This window comes from Ziziphus jujuba, chromosome 2 (assembly GCF_031755915.1).
Source record: "Ziziphus jujuba cultivar Dongzao chromosome 2, ASM3175591v1".
Taxonomy (NCBI): domain Eukaryota; kingdom Viridiplantae; phylum Streptophyta; class Magnoliopsida; order Rosales; family Rhamnaceae; genus Ziziphus; species Ziziphus jujuba.
Genome location: NC_083380.1, coordinates 13,114,070 through 13,137,769, shown reverse-complemented (window position 1 = coordinate 13,137,769; position 23,700 = coordinate 13,114,070). Strand labels below are relative to the sequence as shown.

General features: G+C 32.9%; 4 protein-coding genes across 5 annotated transcripts; 2 read left to right on the top strand and 2 right to left on the bottom strand.

The window, feature by feature from the left end:
- Positions 1-2,627: 2,627 nt before the first annotated feature.
- Positions 2,628-5,584, bottom strand: LOC112491581 (WUSCHEL-related homeobox 1). The gene is made up of 4 exons (XM_048473097.2): positions 4,643-5,584; positions 4,228-4,542; positions 3,970-4,046; positions 2,628-3,364 (listed from the first exon to the last, which is right to left on the bottom strand). Exons 1-4 carry the CDS (start codon positions 4,833-4,835, stop codon positions 2,807-2,809), a joined length of 1,143 nt encoding a protein of 380 aa, XP_048329054.1. The 5' UTR covers positions 4,836-5,584; the 3' UTR covers positions 2,628-2,806.
- A 4,592-nt stretch (positions 5,585-10,176) lies between these two features.
- On the top strand, positions 10,177-13,574 carry LOC107418539 (tubulin beta chain). The gene is made up of 3 exons (XM_048473399.2): positions 10,177-10,849; positions 11,891-12,160; positions 12,664-13,574. Exons 1-3 carry the CDS (start codon positions 10,456-10,458, stop codon positions 13,341-13,343), a joined length of 1,344 nt encoding a protein of 447 aa, XP_048329356.1. The 5' UTR covers positions 10,177-10,455; the 3' UTR covers positions 13,344-13,574.
- A 279-nt stretch (positions 13,575-13,853) lies between these two features.
- LOC107418556 (uncharacterized) lies at positions 13,854-17,923 on the top strand. 2 transcript variants are annotated; one of them, XM_048473398.2, is made up of 7 exons: positions 13,854-14,526; positions 15,070-15,311; positions 15,670-15,825; positions 15,928-16,044; positions 16,162-16,344; positions 16,586-16,727; positions 17,279-17,923. In XM_048473398.2, the coding sequence occupies exons 1-7, from the start codon at positions 14,064-14,066 to the stop codon at positions 17,458-17,460; spliced, it is 1,485 nt and encodes a 494-aa protein (XP_048329355.2). In that variant the 5' UTR covers positions 13,854-14,063; the 3' UTR covers positions 17,461-17,923. The 2 variants fall into 2 exon arrangements, with proteins under 2 accessions (XP_048329355.2, XP_015882744.3); XM_016027258.4 differs by having other exon boundaries at positions 13,857-14,526; positions 15,670-15,792.
- An 844-nt stretch (positions 17,924-18,767) lies between these two features.
- Positions 18,768-23,007, bottom strand: LOC107418540 (phosphoethanolamine N-methyltransferase 2). Its single transcript, XM_048473397.2, has 12 exons — positions 22,759-23,007; positions 22,546-22,664; positions 22,048-22,185; positions 21,797-21,934; positions 21,304-21,447; positions 20,637-20,747; positions 20,408-20,549; positions 19,953-20,233; positions 19,439-19,600; positions 19,283-19,336; positions 19,109-19,183; positions 18,768-19,011 (listed from the first exon to the last, which is right to left on the bottom strand). The coding sequence occupies exons 1-12, from the start codon at positions 22,778-22,780 to the stop codon at positions 18,913-18,915; spliced, it is 1,485 nt and encodes a 494-aa protein (XP_048329354.2). The 5' UTR covers positions 22,781-23,007; the 3' UTR covers positions 18,768-18,912.
- Positions 23,008-23,700: the final 693 nt, after the last annotated feature.

Here is a 23,700-nt window from a genome sequence, read left to right as displayed (position 1 = left end):
AAGAATTTCCTCCACCCTTTTCTACGAGATGCATACATTTCAGACACACACACACACACACACATATATATATATACATGCTTATGCATATATACATATAAAAACGATGGATCAAATAATTGAGAAAGGAATTGAAGACAACACAAATTGAGTAGGAAAAAACTAAAAATTTCACTAGAATGTGATACTGACACAGCCTTGCTCTGGATTCAGGTTTTGCATGTACTTTGTACCATTTGGTAATAATTTTTCTTTTTTTTTGTTTTTAATTGTCCAATTAACTATGGCCAGCAGGTTGATTTCTCAGCTGGGTTCTATCGATTTGTCTTCGATACAAAACGTCAAAATATACTGAAAAAGAAAACTCCTGCTTATATTCACACTACTTACTAGCTAGTCACACACACACACACACACACACACACACACACACACACACGCAATGCCTTTTGTGTGTGTATAATATATTTCCCTCAAGAAATATACACAATCATATGAAAAATGTATTAAGGATTTTATTTTTTTCATATGTATTTTTCCAAATGATATTCAAATTTTTTCAAACACAGTTTAAATTTAAAACAATATTTGTTACTTTCAGTGAAAAGCATACAAATTTTTGTCTGAATGTGCTTTTAGTCAAAAACCAAAAAATTAAACTAACAATAGCTACTTTAAGCAACTTTTATTGGGCTCAAAAGTCAAATGCATGCAGCTTTTCAAATTAATTTCAACACACACATGACACATGCACTAATTAAGTATAAGGAAGATTAATAACAATAATGCAATAATTAATCTGATCTTTTTCCCCACCTCATAATAAAAAGAAAAAGCTAGCTGGGGTGGATAATAACATTCTTGTTCTTTCCGTACAATATTATTTCCTAGAGAATCTATGATATAATATTATATATAATATATTTATATAAATGTTAGTATATAAATTTGACTCACTTTTATGCGCTTTGACCAAAACCCTTTTAAGAGTAGTCCTCATTCCAAGGTGTATATATATATATATATATAAATATATAAATAAGAGAGAAGAGGGTATGAATTCTCATGCATGAAATCAAGAGAGAAGACAGGTGACCTCCTTGTTCATGGTCTTCTCTTTATTTCTTTTTTTCTTTCTCGTCTGTGTCTCTCTCTCATGAGTTTGCAGAAGCTGAAGAGAGAGTACGTACGAATTACACAGAAAAAAGGAAGAAAGGAAAAGAGGATCCATGCGTATTGCCGAGGAACCGACCGTGATCTTTCTTTTTTCCTATATATATTTATATATAAATATTATTATAAATTTATAAATTACACATTGCAAATATAATAATATAAGTACTAAACACCCTTCTCAGTGTAAAGCATTTACTGCAAACTCTTAAATCTAAGTCGGCTTTCTCTCTCTCTCTCTCTCTCTTCCCCCCCCCCCCCCCCCCCCCCCCACCCTTCTCTTTTTTCTTGCTTTGTGTTTACTATGGAGATATATAACAAACAAAACTTACATCACAGACAATACGATCCTCATCATCACCCGTCAAATATGTCTGATTCCCTTTCTCATTCTTGCATTTGTTTATATCCCAAAATATCAATATTTTAAACTGTATATATACTTTTTTTCTGTGTCTCAATTAATTCGGAGATCCATATATATAGAGCAATAGATTAAAATCAAAAAGGTACATCTTTTGTTTCTTATTTTTTATATATATATATATATATATATTTATAAATAGTTATAGATACATGTTGTGACCCATTTAATTTGGAATGCCCAGCTATCATTTAGCCATTTCCCAAATGTCCTTAAGATGTGAAAAAATGCATCATATATTTGATTAATTTTAGTATATTTGTCCGTATAAATTAGAGTTATATTATGGGCAAAAGTAAGTAATTAATTTCAGCTCAAAATGCTATTTCATTATATTTCAATTTTTTTTTAACTTAACATTAATGAACAATTAATATGTCAATTCATCAAAAGGAAGAAGCATATATCGTCACATGTGTTATTTAATGCACGCACTTATTTTTTTTTCATATTTTCTTCATGAATATCTCTTCTCTGTTAGAGAGTATGTAAGTAAGCTGTTGGTAAGTTTTTAGAATGGTTTGTAATTAATTTTCAATGTCCATTTATGTGTAGTAGTTATATATTTTTTTTATTTTTATTTCCCTCTATACATAATTGTCATATACATAAATATAGTATAAAATTTTGTTTTCCGAGAATTAATTGAATGGACTGTAACACAGATATATATACATATCATCATATATATGCTAAATGTGTAAGAAAAGAACAAAACTACTGTCAAACCTAAATTCTAAGTCACTTCAACATCAGTCTTTCACATCTAATCCCCAATATTTCAGATTCCTCATATCAACATCAAACTCTTACATTTAATTCCATTTTCAAAATCCCTCTTATATACTCCTATTCCCTTCCTTCGAGGACCCTAACTCTCTCTCTCTCTCTCTCTCTCTCTCTCTCTCCTAGTTACTTAAACAAGGCCTATATCTGTCACCATTAACAATATCTATAATTATGCTCAAAGTTAACGTTAGTGTTTCATATTGATATTCAACCAACATGGTCCAAATGCATTTTCAGGCAACCCTTTCCTTCACAGACCCATATACCATTACACCTCATCTATGAAATGTAAACATCAACAACAAATAAAATAAAAAATTATAATAATTAAAACATTCTCGTTTTCCAACAAAATTATAAAATCTAGACTTTTCCCCTCCCAATATAGCATAGCTACATGGTAGAGAGTCAAGGTTAATTTTAGTTCTTCAATGGAAGGAACTCAAAGAACTGAAAAGGTGTACTAGTACTAAAGCTACCATTCATGGCTGAAACCGATATCTCCGTCTCTTTTTCTCCAAGAATTTCATTACCATTCCCGCTACGAAGTGGAAAAAGTTGAAGGGTTTGAGATTCTCCACAGCAATCTTGTTCACGATCACCAGCAACATGACTGTTTACTTGGTCATGATAAAGTCGACCATTTTGTCTATAAGGTGGTGCTATAAAGATGCTCAGATCTTGGTCTGTTGTCTTAATGAGCTTCTGGTCCGCTGTTCTTAATGTTGTTAAGGTTGGAGGAGTAGTAGCAATAGCACCATTAGTAGTAGTAGAAGTAGTAGTAGTATGAGTGTTTATGAGGTGGTTGTGACAAGAAGAAGAAAGAGGAGGACAAGACAACTGCATCATCTGCCATGTGGCATTCCTTTGCACAAAGTTCTTTCTTTGCTGCAATTCTCCTTCTCCGAATTGGATCCATCCATCTGTCCTACATTCTGCCACTGTTGCTTTTGCTGTCCTTTGTATTGAAACAGATTCCTGAAAAATATTTTTCCTCTTTTTTGAAAATTTTTCAAAAGCATGCAAAATAAAAATAATAAAAAATGAAATCCCAAGACCAAAAATTTTATTTTGGGCACTCCCAAACGAAATGGTTGTTCATTTCTAGAAAATATGATTTTTGGGTGGCTGAATCAATTTGGTTTTTATTATATATACATATATATTATTTTGGCCTAAATGACATGAATAAGCACAAAACCCAAAATCCCTCCCAGCTAAGTTTCATAACAGCAGCCCCGACAGAAAGGAAGGAGTGCAGCTTTTAGACCCTTTTCATTTCCCAACAAACAAAGCTTTTGCTGTTAGCTTCTCCCTACATATAAATCAAATCTTCCAAATATATACCTTACAAAAAAACTTTTAAAATCTAAAATATATATATATATATAAAAAATAAAAAATAAACAATTTCATAATTATCCTATAATAATTGTTTTATTAGTAGACTTTTTTTTAAGAAAAATATAATAGAATAAAAAGTTATAGATTTGAATAAGTTGGAAAAGGTAGAGTATTTACCATTTAGTATATGAGAAAGACAAAGACAAATGTAAAGAAGATGGAGAGAAAAATAGAGAGACCTCTGTAAGAATACTGCAGTTTGTAGAGGGTGCCCAGTTCTTGGTTTGTTCAACTTCAAACACAGTCCTACTTGCGCCTGTTGACAATAAGTACAAAAACGATTCAACTTTTTTCTTACTAACAATTGGAATACGTCTAACCAAAAAAGCAATATTGCAAAAATCAAAGAACAAAACAAAACAAAATGGAAAAACGAAAGCCATACAAAAATTATGTGATGTGGGTTATTTTATTTTATTTTATTTTTTGTATTTTACCCAATTCTTTTTTATCTGACATTTCGAGCTCATCCGATGGTTGTGGTGCGGTCGTCGATTCCATTTGACGACGTCGTTTCTGCCTTTCTCTTGCTTTGTGGTTTTGAAACCAATAGAAAACGTTTTTCCCTTCGATTTTTCCATATCTACGAAGCTGAGCGGTGATGTGCTGGATTTGCTCCGCCGATGGAGTTCGAGTACCTCGTCGGTACAATTCTTCGAGAGCTCTCAACTGCTCCGGCGTCGGATTCCACCTCGAGCTCACCACAATCTGCGGTGTGTTGAACTCTCTCTTGTTTTGCTCCGCCATAGACGCTGTTTTACCAAAGAAAAATCGCCAAATTAAAAACCATTTTCATCGAAACAAAAAAGAGAAAAATGAAAACACGGAGAGAAAGGGAAATATAATGCATACCCAGATGGTGATATTGTGCGAAGAAGTCGGATCCATGAATGCGGCTTAAACAAGGAGGAGCAGGGTTTGAAGCTGTAGTGGTGTTTGTAGTAGAAGAACAAACGGGTCTTGGAATGAGAGGCCTAAGCTTCCTTCCATTGAATGAATCGGGCATGTTGAAATCACCACCCTCGTTATAACCCATCATCCACATCTTTTAATATGCAGAGAAAAACAAAACAAACTAGTTAGGGTTTTCTTCTGTTTCTTTTTTTTTCTTTTTTTCCCTCCAAGGTCAACCAAGATGGGTATCTATATAGATTTCACTTTGTTCTTTTCTCTTTACCCTTTTGAGGGAATTGTGTATTTGCTATGATGGGATTTTTGTTGCGTTTGGAAAGATGGATGTCCCTGTAGGTTTTCAAAGTAGTTAATCTAAGAGTAAAGGTTTTTTTATATCTAGAAAATAATATAAGATGGTATTAAGGAAGACAAGCAATGGGAATTGGGGGCGGGGGGGGGGGGGCCTTTACTTGAGGGGGCGAAAGGTAGTGTATATGTTTGATGAGTTTCAGAGAGACAAACAGAGATGGGGATTGATCAATCAAGAAAAGAGAGAAAGGGGTAAGAGTGTGAAAGAGTTGAAGAAGAATGGGTGTGTGTTGGTTTAATATGGAACAAGAGTGAGAGAGAAAGAATATGAAGTTGACTAGCTAGGACATACTTTATAGATACATATATATAATATTATATCATATATATGTTAAAAAAAGAAAAAAGAAAATAGAAAAGCAAGGAAGAGGAAGCGTGGAATTCTGGGAGGGAAGAGGAGGGAGGGTTATTGGGAGAAGGAAATGAAAAACGACGTGACGATCATGAGGGTTATCATAAGCCTCATCACCTCTCTTTCTTTAGTTCACACTCTCTCTCTCCTATTTATTGTTCTCTTCATGTCCCGTGCCTTTCACACTTATTCTAAATCCGAACTGCCCCTCTCTTCTCTGCTCTTCCTTACCTTTTTCCTTGTCCCATATACCACCCTTTCCCTTCCCTTCTTCTCTTCTCTATCTCCATGCACCATTTTTCCTACCATTCATTTACCCTTTTCATTATTTTTATTTTCATCTTTTTTGCATTGCATTTCAACACCCTCTTTTACTCTCTCTCTCTCTCTCTCTCTTTCTCTCTCCCCCTCTAAATTACAAAAGAGACCGATTACATATAATTCATAAAATATATTATTCTAATTTATATGTAATTCGGTGCTATATAAATTACACATAGAATTTTAATCTATTGGAAGCATAATTACCATTTTATATGAAAATTTTATTAATATAATAAATATTAAAGGTTGTTAGTTTTTCCAATTAAATTTTATTTTAAATCATATTATAACTCTCAGCACTTTAACATGACAGTAATTTTACATTTTATATTGGAACCATTCTCCCAACAAATTATAACTATGTATGTGTTGTATGGATCTTTTGTTCCTCACCATGCACTTTTCGACACTTTGCATATCCATCACAGATTTGGATCCAATCCCGCCAACTTCTCATTCTCCAATCACATATTACGCATATATGATGAATTTTCTTGGTTGTATATATATATGTGTGTGTGTATCATGATTAGTTACTAAAATATATATATATATATATTATATATGTATCATGTTTGTCCCTATATATACATACACAAGGATGATATATTGCAGGTCTACGTGATTTCAAAATTACTGTGTCTTATTTGGAATCTTGTTCCTCTCTCTCTCTCTGTGTCTGATCTGTGTATATATCTGTCACTATTGAATAGTAATAGTAAATAAATTGAAGAAATAAATATGTAAGGTCCCAAATATCTGAGTCCATGTCCTGAGGCTGAGCTGAGATGGATGGATTCAAGATATAGTCCCATGGTCATTATGATGGAATGACTCAATTCTCGAGTGCCTGTACCTCTGTCCCGTCTAGAATTTGAATGCCATAATTGTTTAATTATTTCTAGTTTTTTGTTGGATAGAGGGCCTACTTCTCTCTCTAATCTCATGCCTCCTATATATCTATTTAGTATATAATATATATCTTCTCTCTCTCTCTCTCTCTCTCTCTCTCTCTCTCTCTCTCTCTCTCTCTCTCTCTCTCTCTCTCTCTCTCTCTCTCTCTCTCTATGTATAAAAATATAATATACATAATCCAAATCCCCAAATATATAGTCCGAAAATGCCTTTTTTATTTCTTTGGGAGATAACAATTTAGGCCCCACAACAAAATTTCTAATAGCACCTTTTTTTTATGAATAAAATTTCTAACAGTACCTCAAAAAATGACTTGACCATATCTACATTTGCGTAGCCTAGTTTTACTGTTCAGATATGTATTAATGAAATTAATGATCCAAGGTAATATTATAATATACGCTCTCCCTCTCTCTCTCTCTGTCTCTTTCCCTTTGTATATATATTTGGACTTTCACTTTCCAAGCAATTTTTTTTTTTTTTTTTGGTTTTAAAAAACTTGTGATAAAAATTTAAAAAAAAAAGAAAAAAGCATGTGATGAATTTCAACATGTTCTTACTCATATTTTAACATTAAATGCTAACTAACGTGGAAAATCAATAATATATCTAATTTTGCATAAACTGAGATTGCCAATCAGACTCATTTATCATGTACTTTACTGCACATACATGTGTTTCTCCTAAACTATTTGATAATTTTTACTTGTCCTATCCAATGTGAAAGTTGCTACTTGATTTGAATTGAGATGCTAACTCAACATTGTTTTCTCATACAGTGCTTCAACAATTCTCAATGATCGCAATCCATTTTTATATTTTTTTTTTAAAAAAAAAAAAAAAAAAAAAGGTAGCTTAATTTTATTGTTTTTCCCAGCAATATTCCAATAATCACCTTAAATGCCCATGCACCATTATACCTGTCAACAGCTGGGCCCAAGAAGCCCACAAAAGAAATTAAAGCCCAACATAATCGATGCCTTGATTTCTTGAATAGGAACTAGCAAAAAAAAAAAAGGAAAAAGGCAATGCATATATAGATTAATTCTTCTTTATATCATTCATGCTTAGCCGTTTCATATAAACCAACCATGCAGAAGTAGTTTTTCATGCACATACTACTAAGCTATCAAAAAGGTGAACAACAAAATCCCAAGCCCTTAGGGATGGTTCACGTTTCTTTTTTGATTTGCATAATATGGGTTCTACGCCCTCTCTGTTTTTAGATATTGCTGTTAAGGGCATTATGGGATCTTTCCATGTCATGTAAGCCTTTTTTTGGCTGTCTTTTTGTGCTTAATGCACTATTACCCCAAAAAAAAAAAAAAATCCCAAGTCTATATATTTTATATATATAAAATTTAAAAAAATTAAAAATTAAAAAATTAAAAAAAAAAAAAAAAAAAAAAAAAAAAACCAAACCTATGACTGCTAGCTAGCCCAAACTTTTAAGCTGGCCTAAGCATTGCATAGATTCAGAAACATAATTTATGACAAATTAATTTCCTGACAATTTTATTTTCTTTTACTTTTTTTTTTATTTCAGTTATTAATAGTCCCTAGAGCGTTTCTAGTAATCCCTAGAGCGTTTCTAGATCACTCTTTATTTAAAAGAATATGTCTTTCATTTTTCTTTTTTTTAATTAGTTAGGGAGGAGATTCCATCATCAAATCTTGAATTTAACATCTAAAAATTATCACTAATCATAATTATCAATTATCGCTAATCATAATTATCAATTTAACTATTACAAGGGAAAATTGTATAAGGTTCTCTAACAATATTTTTCTACATCCTTTATTTTGTCTTTTCCAATAAACATTTTCATTCTACATCATTAAATAAGAGTGTGTATATATATATATTGTCAATTGTTCTGAAAATGGTTTTGGAATTTGTGCAACGTTAAATAAAAATAATATAAAATATAAATAAAGAGTGAGTTTGACTTTGCTTTTAAAAATAATTTTATGAGTATGTTGAACTATTTGAGCGTTGGACCCAATGTAACAAAAAAACTTACATGTAAGCTCATTATTGGTGATGTACATTATTATTATTATTATTATTGTTTTTGGTAATGATCGGTGATATGCATATAGTAACAATAGTGATACAATATCCATGGTAGTGAGCCAAATAAATATTGTAAAATTTATAAAATGTTTATCTATACATGAGGATAGAAGTGTTTTATCATATATTTCAATTTCTTAAGAAGTGTTGCATCCAAAGACTAAATTGACCTTCTCTTTTGGCTTTCTTTCTTTTTATGATATATTAGTTGTTAAAAGCATTGGGCTAGTTTGAACTAACGATGGCCGGGAACCGGCTGCGATTAGGACAGGAGAGAAAGATATTCCACATATAAAGAGAAATGCTTTGCAGCACAATACAGAAGCCCCATGTGTATATATATATATACATATATATATATATATATATATATAATATAAGACAACACTAACACCAATTTGCCTCCCCATGACCCTTTCAAACTGCTAAGAAGGATATATGACAGATTCCTTTTTGACTGGGTGTGGCACCTCACACACTTGATTATATGTACGTAATTAGGGTAATATATTTCAAAAATTATGTATAATGGGAATTTGATAGCGAGCCCAACATAAATTTTTTGTATGTATATATATATCTTTACAAATACAGAAATAATTTATTGGACCATGTAAAACATGATACGTTGTCCGATTGTTTTTTAATTCATGGTTGGAATATTTTAAATTAAAAATTTGTCAGGTATCATACATATTTGACATCATCCAGTAAAATATTTTCATTTATAATTATATATATTAAATTGGGATAATTTTTGTAACTCCATAATTATTTGTTTTTTGGTAATTGTCATTCCCTAGTTTAAGTTTAAGACTAAGACAACAAAATTCATTGTCATTGAAGCTTTTTAGTGTAACACAATCAATTATCATCGTATTAATGTATATCAATGTTTAAATCAATAATAATAATAATAATAATAATAATAACAATATTACCAAGCAAGATGATAATTTAACGGTAAGAAGGCTCAGCCTTCACGCCTGTGATTTTAAAAGTTAAGATTCGAATCTTGACAAATTTTATTATTATTTTGGATGATCTCATCGAGTTTTGACAAGTCCCATAATTGCTTCGAATGGTCTCATTGAATCTTAATAAGCTTTGTTATTGTTTCGGATAATCTCATACCGTGTAGTGCAGGGCTACGATTTGATACTTATAACACTATCAGAGATTTTTTTTATTTTAGCAAAAAAATAATAATAACAACATCATAATTTAATTTTTTTTCTTCTTTTTTAAACTTCTATTTATTTATTTATTTATTATTATTATATTTGCAATGGCATTTATGGTATAATCTACAAAATTCGGTGCATTTCCAATTACGCAACACCAGATCACGACAATATCATAATCAGCCATCCCTGCTAAGCCGGCGATGCTGAGTAAAAAACCCCCAGATGGCAATTATTCCAACACAAACATACCACTACCACTAGATTGACACTTTTGTCCTTCATCAATCCGACAACTCCTCGGCCGTCCCTCCACAATTCCACTCTCCATGTCCACAACAAACAAAGGGGTAGAAAAGTAATTTCACCTTCCCAACAGATCAATCATCACCGTTGGATCATTCCCATCCCTCTGTATAAATAACCACCTCCACCCTCTTCCCTCCGATTCACACCCCTCCGAGGAAAGAGCTTATCAAGTCCGTGGCAGTTATTAAAAAAAGCCCATTTCCATTTTTGCCATCGGACACTAACTTCTCCCCTAGGCAAAATGAGAGAGATTCTTCATATTCAAGGAGGGCAATGTGGGAATCAAATTGGATCAAAGTTCTGGGAGGTGGTTTGTGATGAGCATGGCATAGATCCCACCGGCCGGTACACCGGGAATTCTGATCTTCAGCTGGAAAGAGTGAATGTGTATTTCAATGAAGTCAATAATGGAAGGTATGTGCCGAGAGCGGTTCTCATGGACCTTGAACCCGGCACCATGGACAGCGTCCGGACCGGACCGTACGGTCAGATTTTCCGGCCCGACAACTTCGTGTTCGGGCAGTCCGGTGCCGGAAACAACTGGGCTAAAGGGCATTACACTGAAGGTGCAGAGCTTATTGATTCGGTTTTGGATGTTGTGAGGAAGGAAGCAGAGAACTGTGATTGCTTGCAAGGTACGCATATGTGCTAGATTGATGTACATATATATACATATATATATTTGTTGCGCTTGATTAAATTATGGGTAATTCAAAAAATGTTAATGTTTATGAATGGAATTGGAATTGGATATATTTTTTACTGTTTTTTGAACAACCTTACATATAGGCATGCATACATTATTAGATTAAATTTTTGATTAACTTTTTCATTCTTATTTATCTGTTTCCTTTTCTGTTTCATCATTTTTTCATAACTCATCAATTTTTACATCTAATTTATTTTTTCATTCATATTTTTCCTTTTTTTTATTTTTTTTTTATTTTCAATGACAAAACAGAAAAGATATATAATAAATATGGAATAGAATATATAGATAGATTTATTTGGTTCTTGAATCTTATATATAACTTCAACATAATCGAATATATAGATAGACTTATTTTGTTCTTGAATCTTATACTTAACTTCAACTTTATAGGATTAAAAGAATTCATATATAGTACAAGTGCTTGTTATTCTTATGATATTTACATGTATAAAAGCCTGTTTACATCATAGGAATAAACAGTTTGGAATTAGGAGTGTTTCTAAAAAGCAACTCCTTAGGATATGCAGAATTAATTTCTTTACCATAGGATGCTATTTTACATTTGACTTTACTGTTAATGAAAATTTCCAATTGATGGCTCTAAAGTTTTTTTGTTTGTTTGTTTTTTGAAAGTCTGGCTCTACAGTTGTGAATGAAAAGATTTGATGTTTTCATGATTGTAAAGGTCAATTTGACTTTGTCAAATTGCATGTACAAGAGAGATATAGGTCATAATCTTAATTAACAAGAGCAAAATCCTTAAACTTTGTACTAGAGTCAAAATGAGACAAATAGTTCATAATCTCCAAATTAATATTGTGTTTAAGATAATATGGACAAGTTAAAATGCCCTGAATTGAATAAGAAAGTAATGCAATTTATATATATGATGGAATTCATATGTACTTGGCGTTAATGATGAAATTGATCATACAGTTTATTTAATCAAATAAATTAAATGCAGGATTTCAAGTATGTCATTCACTTGGAGGTGGAACTGGGTCGGGAATGGGAACTCTACTGATTTCAAAGATTAGAGAAGAATTCCCAGATAGAATGATGATGACTTTCTCAGTTTTTCCATCTCCAAAGGTTTCTGATACAGTTGTTGAGCCTTACAATGCAACACTCTCTGTTCATCAACTGGTTGAGAATGCTGACGAATGCATGGTCCTTGACAATGAAGCTCTTTACGATATCTGCTTCAGAACTCTCAAGCTCACCACCCCTAGCTGTAAGTTAGAACAACCAAATAAATTAACCCCGTCCCAATTTGGCAACATTTATATTTTTTGATTTTCTGTTTTTCTTTTCTATTTAAAAGATGGTTAACAAAACTAGTCTCATTTTATAAACAGTTTAAAACGGTTTTCAATTTTGTGTTTCTCTAAATAACATACACAAACACCGCCAAATGAAAGCTAAACTTTTATATATTTCAGCAAATTATTTCAATGGGAAATGGTTTTCAATTAACCCCTTTTTTTTATGACCTTTTATGTTTTTGATTTTCTGTTTATTTATTTATCTAAGAGATCAAACATACATATACCAGAAAAAGAAAAACGATTATATTATATAACAAAATTAGCCTCGTTTTATCAACCATTTGAAATGATTTTCAATTTAGTGCTTCTATTTAATAACACACACAAGCATTAAACTCTCATATAATAGCATACACTAAATTGTTATTACTTATATTTATTATTCTTTTTTAATCATTCTGTTTTACAGTTGGGGATTTGAACCATCTCATTTCTGCAACAATGAGTGGAGTTACTTGCTGCTTAAGATTTCCCGGCCAGCTCAACTCTGATCTTCGAAAACTTGCCGTGAACTTAATCCCTTTCCCAAGGCTTCACTTCTTCATGGTGGGTTTTGCTCCATTGACATCAAGAGGATCACAGCAATACCGTTCTCTCAGTGTCCCTGAACTCACACAGCAAATGTGGGACGCCAAGAACATGATGTGTGCTGCCGATCCTCGCCATGGACGATATCTCACTGCTTCAGCAATGTTCAGAGGCAAAATGAGCACTAAAGAAGTAGACGAGCAGATGATCAATGTGCAGAACAGAAACTCATCCTACTTCGTTGAGTGGATCCCAAACAATGTGAAATCAAGTGTTTGTGATATTCCTCCAAGAGGGCTTTCAATGGCTTCCACTTTCGTTGGGAATTCGACATCCATACAGGAAATGTTCAGAAGGGTGAGTGAGCAATTCACTGCTATGTTTAGGAGGAAAGCTTTCTTGCATTGGTATACTGGTGAAGGAATGGATGAGATGGAGTTTACTGAGGCAGAAAGCAATATGAATGATCTTGTTGCGGAGTATCAGCAATATCAGGATGCTACTGTGGAAGAAGATGTTGAATACGAAGAAGATGATGGTGGTGATGTCGTTGAAAACTGAAGGTGTTCTTCTTCTTTGCTGTTTCGTGTGATTCGATCAGTAATTAACCAATAAACTTTTTGCTTTCCGGTTAAGTGCTTTTATATATATTTATATATATGATATTATATATTTATATATATATATATATATTAATGTCATATTGGGAATTGTATGAAAGAAAAATGATATGTATCTCTCTATTGGAGATATTTTCATTATCGAATTTAGAATTTTTATATTCGAACTAGACTATGATGTTTTTCAATAATAATAATAATAATATTGGCGCTAAGGACTTGAACTATATATGGTTAATAATTCATACAAGATTTTTAACAGGGTCCCCTAGCTTTGACTTGTGAGACTTTAAACAGTGATTCACATTCACAACGTGTAGAAGGTAGAGTCTTTGGACCTCCACACAAGTCTGAAAAGACAATGAAAATCCCATGTGCCACACGTTTTTTGTGTTGTTTTGGTCGGAACCCCTATGGATAGAATTGTACAAATATTTGTCACCTTTGCTCTGTTTTTTATTATACCAATTTTCCATTCATTCCAAAATCTCCCCTCTTAAAAAAAAAAGGGAAAATTTTTCAGTTCAGCCATTGATAAATATGAATTTGATTAGCTTCTGAAACAAAAATTCAAATTTTTTTGCTTACATGCTGCGTATTTAGGCAGCCAAACCAGAAAGAAGCTTAGCTAAGCCTTTTAAGTCTCTGTTCCTTTTCATTCATGGCTTGCCAATTTTCAGCCACATGGAGGACATTGACAAATGACTCTGCTTCCCAAGTTTCATCCCACCTTAATATTAACCACTCCATGTTCCATTTCTTCTCTACCGTTCCCATCTCACAGAGCAAACGACAACGTTTTATCACGTTTTCCTTAGACCCTTCTTCAGATTCACCTTCACCATCCTCTTCTTCTTGTTCTACTTCTCAATCAGCTAGTATTAGACAAATAAGAACCAAGAATTCTCATGAATTTGAGAGAACCCATTATGGGATTTTCGACATTAACCATGGTAGGGACTCCAATACGTTTGAGAAAAAAGAAACCGAAGCTCATAAACAGAATTTTTCATATATGGGTTTGAAACCACTTGCAAGAAAGAAACCCTTTTGGCGGAAGATCTTGTTCGCATCCAATAAGTTTAGGAGTATTATATTGCTCAATGTCATTACCGTTGTCTATGGTATGTCTCTTTTCTTGAGATTCACTTCCAAGAGATTTTGATCCAGTTTCTATAAGAATTTTGCTTTTTTTATGGTTGGATTTTATATGAACATATATTTAGTAGCTTCGCGGCAATGATGATTCTGTACTCATAGATGCTTAGATAATGTTTCGAGGCTGTTTGAGTTACTTGCAAGGCATAAATTTTCACTGTCTAAGAAATTCTATAATGGGTAATCTTAACCTTGAACAAATTGATATGTGTCGATGTCCCCCAACTTGAATTATGACCTGCCGAGAAATTTTCTAATATGGATCTTTGCTAATATGCTTTATAGTTTTGATGAAATTTTTAGATGAGTATTTGAATTAATTTATGGGTATATTTTTACATATCAATTAAGGGAAGGTGCAAAAGAGTGATTCCTCAATTAAAGCTGTTGTAAATTGTGTTACTGAGCTAGTTGAGGAATTATGCTTCTTTGTTAGTTAATGAATATTGTCTATTGAAAATTCTATGATCAGACTAAAGATGATAACTTTTTCGACTTTAAAACTGCAGCAAGTGATATTCCTGTTGTTAAAGGAGTTGAAGCTTATATGGACCCAGCAGCCTTCTCAGCTGTGCGATTTGTCATGTCGGCTATCCCATTTTTGCCATTTGTATTTCAGGCACGAGACGATGTCAAGACCCGAAATGCAGGGATAGAATTGGGGTTTTGGATCAGTTTAGCTTACGTTATTGAGGCAATTGGATTACTTACATCTGATGCTGGGCGTGCATCGTTCATTTCTCTGTTTACAGTAAGCACAAACTTTGCAGATACATGAATTTTTTCAGCAATCTTTATAAATGCATTACATCTTAGAAATATCTGATTATTGTTCTCTTTGTCCATTTAGCTTGAATGACTAGAGTTGATTCCCTGTCGGGAAGATAATAGGGAAAAACTCCACACTGTTATCTAATATTCCTATGCAGCCATTTAGCTGGCTATTATCCGAAATTGTATGCTATGCAACTGGTATTTAGCATCATAGAAACATATTCCAATGTAGATGAAAAAAATCCTCCATGATTTTTCTTTTCCTGAAATAAGCAAATGTTATGTGTTTTCTTCAAAGTTTGATTAGTTTTGTATCTAACTGTGCTATTGAACAGGTTATTGCAGTTCCATTGTTTGATGGTATGTTAGGAGCAGTTATACCTGCCCGTACCTGGTTTGGAGTTCTTATGTCTGCCCTTGGGGTTGCCATGCTGGAATGCAGTGGATCTCCTCCAAATGTATGCCAATGGATTTTGAATCAGAATATATTAGTTAAGAAGCTGATATTACAAAATGGAAATTAGCAAGTTGATAGTACAATTCTTTTTGTGGCTCTCTTTGTTGATGGATGATTGCACTATTCTTTGTTTCAGCTTGGTGATCTTTTGAACTTTTTAAGTGCAATATTTTTTGGAATTCACATGCTTCGAACTGAACATATTTCACGAAGCACAAAGAAAGAAGACTTCTTGGCCCTTCTTGGTTATGAGGTATGTTCTATTCGGAAGGAACTCATGCCTTTTTCATGCTCAAACATAGTTGTAATATGACATTCAGAAAGTTTAGCTCTAATTTATGCAGTTGAACAAATCTGTGGTTTCATCTAGGTGTGTGTCGTTGCTGTGATATCCATGATGTGGCTTTTGATTGGAGGCTGTTTTGATGGTGATAACAATTTTAACCTATCAACATGGACTTGGACAGAGTTATTGGATTGGATTGTTGCATTTCCATGGATGCCTGCACTTTATACTGGTCTATTTTCAACTGGGTTTTGTTCATTGATTGAGGTACTAGAAGATTTTCAAGTTAATTCTATTTTGCTTAGGAAAACTAATATCTTGGATTCTTACTGGAGGATGCATGCTGCTAAACTTTTGAGCTGTCCTCTCAAGCAAGTTGCATTACTTAATTTGTTTTTTGTAGACCACATGCACCCTTTCTCAACTAATTTCCTTGTTGAAATAACTTGGTGTACAAACTACCATTTGCTTTCCCATAATTCATCATTGAAATTTCCTGTGCCTACAGATTTCAGCCATGCGTGATGTTTCAGCGACAAAAACTGCCTTAATTTATGGTCTTGAGCCAGTTTGGGGTGCTGGATTTGCTTGGTTTCTTCTTGGTGAAAGGTGGGGTACGCTTGGATGGATTGGGGCCACTTTTGTCCTTGGTAAATCTTCCTCTCTCCATAACTTCATTATGAACCTTTGCAGTTTCTAAAACACAAAATAAAACTGATATCCTTCTGAATCTCCGTTTGTGCATGTTAATATTTGATGTATATATCTATTGAATAAGAAGTGCCTGAACCATGGACATAAGAAACTACTTAATGAATTTCAGCAAAAAAAGAAACTACTTGATGAAGGCGTTCAGAAATTGTTATTGAAACTTGAAAGTATTTTAGCAAATCATGGTATACCAAAAAGAATTGCCAACTAATGAAAGATGTAAAAGTATTTTTTGTGAAATTGGTTAAGAGGTTAAATAAGTTGGCATGTTTAAGAGAGTTTTTTTTCTTTTATAAATGATAATTATCAGTAAGATCATCTATGAAGAGTTATGAGTTTTGCTCTTCACGTAACTGTTCTTTTTTTTTTTCTTTTTTTTTCATTGCATGCCAACTTTTCATCTTGGTTGGTGTCGTGTCACCATTACAAGAAGTAAACACAGTTCTTAACGCAAGTTTTCCAAAACTTACTGAGCTGCATTTTATTGCAGGTGGAAGCCTAATCGTGCAGATGTTTGGTTCTTCACCTACCAAAAAATCAATAAAGGCTCAAGAGGTTAGTCAGAAATGTGATCTCCTAATGGTTCCTCACAAGCAGATGATAGAAAATGGTCTATCTACTTCCCCAGTTGTTGTCAGATCCGGAAAGGATGTTATAGATATCCTAAAGTAATCGATGTTAAATATTTTCACTTTTGGTCTTTGGGCTCTAGTCACAGAAGAAGATCATAATGCATCTTGCTCAGCATGCCTAGCTCCCAATACCCAAACGTATTCCACAAAATAGTATAAAATCCACGGCTGAAGATCTTGGAACTCTCTCAACAAGCAGGACCAAGAACACCTCCCAATACCCAAACGTAAGATATTGTCAATGCATTTGTCTTTTTGGGTAATATATTAAAATGAAGGTACACAAAAAATAAAATAGAGGTACATGCAATTCTATAGTGTTTTTTTTTTTTTGGCTGAAAATATGTAAGTCTATAGTTATACCACAGTTTGATTGTGTATGTTTAATCCTTTGGAGTTCCTAAGAAATGATTTTTTTGTTGTCGGCAGAGGAAAATTGTTCTTTGCAGATTATATATACAATGTTTACGATTTGACAAAAGACTAAGAAATTCATGAATTAATGCCATGAGTTAAATATTTAAATTTCTTGGCCACTGGGTCCAAATTATACAGCATCTATGAGACTCTGTGTGTGGTTCAACGAGTTTGAGAGAGTACCTTTTTGGCAATATATGAGACACCTTTCATCATTGCTCACGTAGACAAAATTTTTCTGATGGCCACGATGAAATGGAGGGGTTTATTTCGTTTTTGGCCAAAACCTCTAATTACCAAAAGTTATTCAAGTACTATCACCAAACTAATAAAGACATTCATGAAAATAGCAAAAGCAGATACCATCATAAAAATGGTATCACATGCAATAATGTTTTTGGGTCAGGAATCAGGATCTGGAAAAATCTGTTGGGATTTGTAATCTGGCAATCCTCAATTGTTGATAACATTCACCACATTTATAACCATAAATGGGCCCGACAGAAACACAGGGTCAATTTGATTTTTTAACTGTTTACTTCCCTTTTAATATGTATAATCACCTTTTTAGTTAGCTTTCATATATGTAGTAATTGGTGCTTTTTCTTTCTTTCTATAAGTATTGAGTAGAGGGAAATCTTTTTTCTTTCCTTCTTTTTACTTTTTTTTCCTCAATTTTTATTTAGAACTCCCAATTGAAACAATATAAATATCTCTTTTTTCTTTCTTTCCTCTTGTACAGAACTCCATTTGAGACAATATATATAGGATCTCAACTCCATATTGAGACAACATGAATGGGATCTCAAACAAAACTCCATTTGAGACACTCTTAACAAAGAACCAAGCAAAGATAGCAGCTCAATAGGCATATTTTTTAGTACAACAATCAAACGGTTGTCCATCTTATTATTATTACTAGCAAGAACATCAAGAAGTAAATGCATACATAGATAGGACTATCTATTAGGACAACACAACATCAGCTAGCAACAAGAAACCTCCCATGTCTGACGTTTCCAAATACATAATAGATAATACAGATTTAACTTAAAGCATGGGACATAATCAATCTTCAGTTTTTCCTGGCAATGAAGAGACCCCAGCGTTGCTCACCGCATGTGGTCCTGATTAACTTAGCCTTCCATCCACCAACTATGTCATTATAGTCTCCCTATAGATGTTTAAAAACCAAATTAGGATTAAGAAAAACAAAAATATATTTAAGAGAAAAACAGGAAATAAAGCGTATAGCGGAGAGTGAAACGCACTTCAGAGAAGTCAGAAATGAAGTCCTCCTTGTTTTTCTCGACCGCTTTCAGTTCCCGTTGCAAAACTTGTATAAACTGATGTGCAAGATTAAGGAATTGGTGTTAGTCAAGGACGGTCAATGAAGTTTATTTACAAACACAAACATGAGAGTAAAAAAATGTCTTTGTGCAAACCTGATCTGTACGATCTTCTGCAATGACTTCATTAAAGCCAGCATCTCTAAGCATCTGTAGTCATTACAAAGACACAAGGAAAATGTTGTACAGAATAAACAAACAAAAGATCTGAAAACAAATTTAATTGATAAAATGCTTCATATGAATTTATACCTGACCATATGCTTTTACATCATGGAGATCATATCCTCTCTGCTTAATATACTCCGCAAATTCTGATGATGGAGTTCCAGCACTCTTACAGTAGTCACTGATGAGAACCTTGCCTCCTGGCTTCAACCACTTATAGAAGGATCTGAATAGTGCTGGTTTGTCCTAATTGTTCAAATGTTGTATATAAATAAATATTTATGTGGATAACTATAAGAGAAACAAGAACAAGCTGTAACTGGATTAATCAACCAAAACCCATTTGTTACGAAGGTCTATGTCTTAGCATGTAATGTTTTACCAAGCTCATACAAGCATTTGCACAATACTAGAGATGTCTAAAAAACATGAGAGATCCTATAGATATACAAAGACTAAGAAGGTATTGCAAAATTATTCCATGACATTAGCTACAGGAAGTCTTAAAACTTGGCTGGTTGTCAACAAATAATGTAAAACAGCTAATACAAACACTACCAAGGATACATTCCAAAGGAAAAAAGGAAAAATGCCTTACTTGAATGTGTAATATAGTGTCCCTGCTATATATTACATCAAATGTGTTCTCAGGATATGTTTTTGCAGTGCAATCAGCAACTTCAAATTCAACAGAGCACTTAAGTCCAATGGCACGTTCAATAGCAATTGAAATCATATTTATGGATAGGTCAATGCCGACAACCTCAACATCAAAGTTCTCAGCCATATAGAAGTCACCTCCTCCAATACCACAGCCGACATCTAGAACTTTCTGGCCAGGCTTAAGTTCCAACGTTGCTACAAATTCCTTAGTTGTCTCTGCATAAGTAATCTCAAAGATTAGGAAAACAGATTAATGCCAATTATTGATAAAATGGTAGCTGACAGACCTTTGCAATGGGACTTTAAGGCAACAAAGAAATCATAATCAGAAGCATGTGTTAATACGATGTCACCAGACAAATGAAGGACAATGAACGATAAGAAGTATACCAATCCCTCCTGTGCTAACAAAGCCGGATCCAAACACACGTTCATAACGTAATATGCCATTACACTTATACTGAACATTATCTAAAAACTGCTGGAACCCTTTGTCGTCCTGTGATCTGACTTTTTGCCATGTCCAGCAAATCTGCATCATGCAAACATATTGTTAGTCTGTCTATTCAGCTAAACGAAAGCGCTACCACTACAAATCTAATGTTTCCAATCTTATTACCTGATTTTGGTTCTTTTTGTTTCGCACATAAGCTCCAATACATTTGCAGCCAACAAGAGAGAGCTCAAAAGAATTTCCAGATTCATCACGTGAACAGCATTCCTTAAAAACCTAGGTATTGAATGTAAATAGAAATAAGAAAAAGAACGCTTGAATATCAAAAATTGCAGGCATCACATGATAAAAACTGAAGAAAAGTTGACAGGAATTTTTAGTTCATAAACAAAAAAAAAAATTGAAAAATAAAATAAAATAAATAAAAAATGACACGGAACTTGCACTTTGTTGGAAAGGATTATAGCACCATAAGTTAAAATTGAAAATAATTTTTCTGGTAACATTATAGTCCAGTTATGGAATTCTAAAAGAACAACAGTGAACTTCAGCTAAGAGGAATTATTAGCAATTGATTTTTAGTTTTCTTTTCTAGGAAGTAAACTCCTCTGGTTGAATGTAAGTTTTTATGTATACTCCTCTGTATGAATCTCAGTGTTTCAGTCGAAAGAGTCAAATCAGAATCTACTCATTGCATAATCGACTTATCCAAAGTTCATCACAACTCATCAATCTCGGTCCTCCACAAGCAGGTCTACAGGAGTATGAAATATTATCCAAAATTGAGTACTACAGTGAACAGGCTTAACATATAACTAAATCAGAGGCAAACCTTGGTATAAAATCTAGGCTCCCGGTAATGGGTTGGATTGTATTTTCTCTTTGAATCTCCAGACTGGTGGAAGCAAGATTCTCTGAAAAAAATGAACCCACCAACCTTCAACCATTTTAGCATCCTTGCTGCCAGATTCTCCACCTGCAATGCATGGCAAGAAAATTTCACCGAGCAGTAACAAAACAAAACTGATTTAATAATGATCCAAAAGCCTGCATAAAAGCAAATATAGCTACTATGCAAAATGATGAAAGGAATCTTCAAAACCCAGTATAATTGTACACCAAAACAACCATTAAGCAACACCTACATAATAAAGAGATAAAAAGAGTAGCTAACATGACAATCATAATGCTCAAGTGAAAATTAGAAGTCCTCAGGTACATGCAAAATATAGTATGAATTCAACATTAAGCAAAATGAACGATAAATCTCCTCCTTACACAAAGACAATGGAAAAGGAGAAATTCTCAATTGCAAGATTACTCACTTCTTTATCTGATAGATACATGAGAAGCCAATTTGAGAATATCAGATCGACGGATTCATCAGATATATTAAGGTCAGGTGATGTGACATCAGCACACATAAACTTGACATTCTTGTAATGCCCATTAATGCTCTCATTCTGTAAAGTAGAAAAGATTTTAAGTAAATCATTCTTAAAAATCCTACAAACTAATTTCAACGAAAGAAAAAATGACATAATTTTGAGCAAGTAACACTGTCAGCCACATTTACCTTCTTGATGACACTGTCAATGAAGTCCAAAGCAAGAAGCTGACCAGCTTTCTGGGCTAATTCACCAGTAAAACGACCAATTCCTGCTCCCAATTCCATAACTGATTTACCTTCATAAGGTGGGAGCAGAGACAGTACCTATAGCACACACAATCCAATCCCACTATCATTTCTACAACCAAAACAACCACTTTCTCACCCAACAAATAAAATATATATATATATATATAAATATACATATATAATCTTAACCTTTTTCTTTAACAAATAAATAATAACAATAAGAAAACAATATTTTTTTGCGCTTCAACTCTTTTTTGTAATATTTTACTTTAGCAAACTTAAAAGTGAGCATAATTAATTATTATTATTATTATTATTATTATGTATATTTTTCTTAGTTATCGTTAAACTCCGAGCTTGTGCTAGAGACAAATAACGAGAGCTTATTATTGGTCCTTATCAATAAAACATAAACAAACAAACAAAAATCACAACCTCAGGCCGCTCTTCTTTATCAAGATCAGAGGCTTTGGAATCGAGCATCATAGCCTCCACCGTCAAATCCACCGAATGCTCCATCCAATAATTCTTCTGTATCTCACGCTCTTCTCCTCCTACATATTTTTTTTCATTTTTCTTTAATATCAAATTCAAATTCCACAATTACTTATTCAAATTAAAAAAAAAGAAGCATGCAGAGTAGTCTACCTTTAGCAATAGGAGCCGCCATTGGAATTTGCAGAGGATAAAGAAAGCGAGACAAAGAAAGAAAAATGTTAAAAACGACGACGATTCTCTAAGAACCTTCAATGGCAATGCGAGATCTAGAGAAGCTCCTGGATCTTCGGTTGTAAGATCTACCTCTCTGCTGCATATAGATATATATAGCACACCAACACACTCACATACTCAAAACGGAGAAGCTTTTCTGGTTGTGTTTGGCTCTGAAAATGCCGATGAAGTAGGGCTCCATTTTATAGACAACTGGGGCCTCGTCAGAGGCCCCCAGCCAGTGGCAGTTTTATGTAAATATGAGGATGAATCCAAATCTGCATTTTTTTTTAAATATTATTACTATTATTTTTTTAATTAAAAAATTTTTACTTTTTTAATTTTTTATATGGTATGAGTTGCCAGATTCCAATATAGAATCATTATCAAATTGTCATCATTTCTCATCTTTATTTTTTTTTAAAGAAAAAATAAAAAAAAAATTACAGCATATTAATAGAAATGTAGTGTGCTATTTTTAGAAGGTAGACAGGTTAAAAAATTTTATTGTTTATGTGGTATGAATATTTTTTAATAGATATTTAATTTAATCAAAATCAATTATTTATAGTTTTATTTAAATTTCAAGATTAAATATTAATTAATAATAAATTTTTCTTTTTCAAAAAATGATTTTTTTAATAAAATTTGTCTTTAAATATTTGCTTAATCGCACTGTCTGACAGGTCTATTAGCTTTGCAAGTAAATCATCACCTTCACAGGTTTTTTTTTTTTTTTAATCACATCAATTTGATATTTTTTTTAAAAAAAAATTGCATTAGAAAACTTTTTTAAAAAGAAAATTTATGAAACTGTTTTAATTTTTATTTTTGATGTTTAGTTTTTTTTTTTTTTTTTCTACTTCATCTATGTAATTT

Excerpts from the sequence above, each read along its gene's own strand:
- LOC107418539 (XM_048473399.2), top strand. The coding sequence starts at position 10,456 with ATGAGAGAGATTCTTCATATTCAAGGAGGGCAATGTGGGAATCAAATT. Across the intron at positions 10,850-11,890 it reads GAACTGTGATTGCTTGCAAG|GATTTCAAGTATGTCATTCA; the intron begins GTACGCATATGT and ends AATTAAATGCAG. Across the intron at positions 12,161-12,663 it reads CAAGCTCACCACCCCTAGCT|TTGGGGATTTGAACCATCTC; the intron begins GTAAGTTAGAAC and ends TCTGTTTTACAG.
- LOC107418556 (XM_048473398.2), top strand. The coding sequence starts at position 14,064 with ATGGCTTGCCAATTTTCAGCCACATGGAGGACATTGACAAATGACTCT. Across the intron at positions 14,527-15,069 it reads TGTCATTACCGTTGTCTATG|CAAGTGATATTCCTGTTGTT; the intron begins GTATGTCTCTTT and ends TTAAAACTGCAG. Across the intron at positions 16,045-16,161 it reads TGGCCCTTCTTGGTTATGAG|GTGTGTGTCGTTGCTGTGAT; the intron begins GTATGTTCTATT and ends GGTTTCATCTAG.
- LOC112491581 (XM_048473097.2), bottom strand. The coding sequence starts at position 4,835 with ATGTGGATGATGGGTTATAACGAGGGTGGTGATTTCAACATGCCCGAT. Across the intron at positions 4,543-4,642 it reads CGCACAATATCACCATCTGG|CGTCTATGGCGGAGCAAAAC; the intron begins GTATGCATTATA and ends TTGGTAAAACAG. Across the intron at positions 3,365-3,969 it reads ACTGCAGTATTCTTACAGAG|GAATCTGTTTCAATACAAAG; the intron begins GTCTCTCTATTT and ends AATATTTTTCAG.
- LOC107418540 (XM_048473397.2), bottom strand. The coding sequence starts at position 22,780 with ATGGCGGCTCCTATTGCTAAAG. Across the intron at positions 19,601-19,952 it reads ACACTATATTACACATTCAA|GACAAACCAGCACTATTCAG; the intron begins GTAAGGCATTTT and ends TTGAACAATTAG. Across the intron at positions 19,337-19,438 it reads ATGTAAAAGCATATGGTCAG|ATGCTTAGAGATGCTGGCTT; the intron begins GTATAAATTCAT and ends TAATGACTACAG.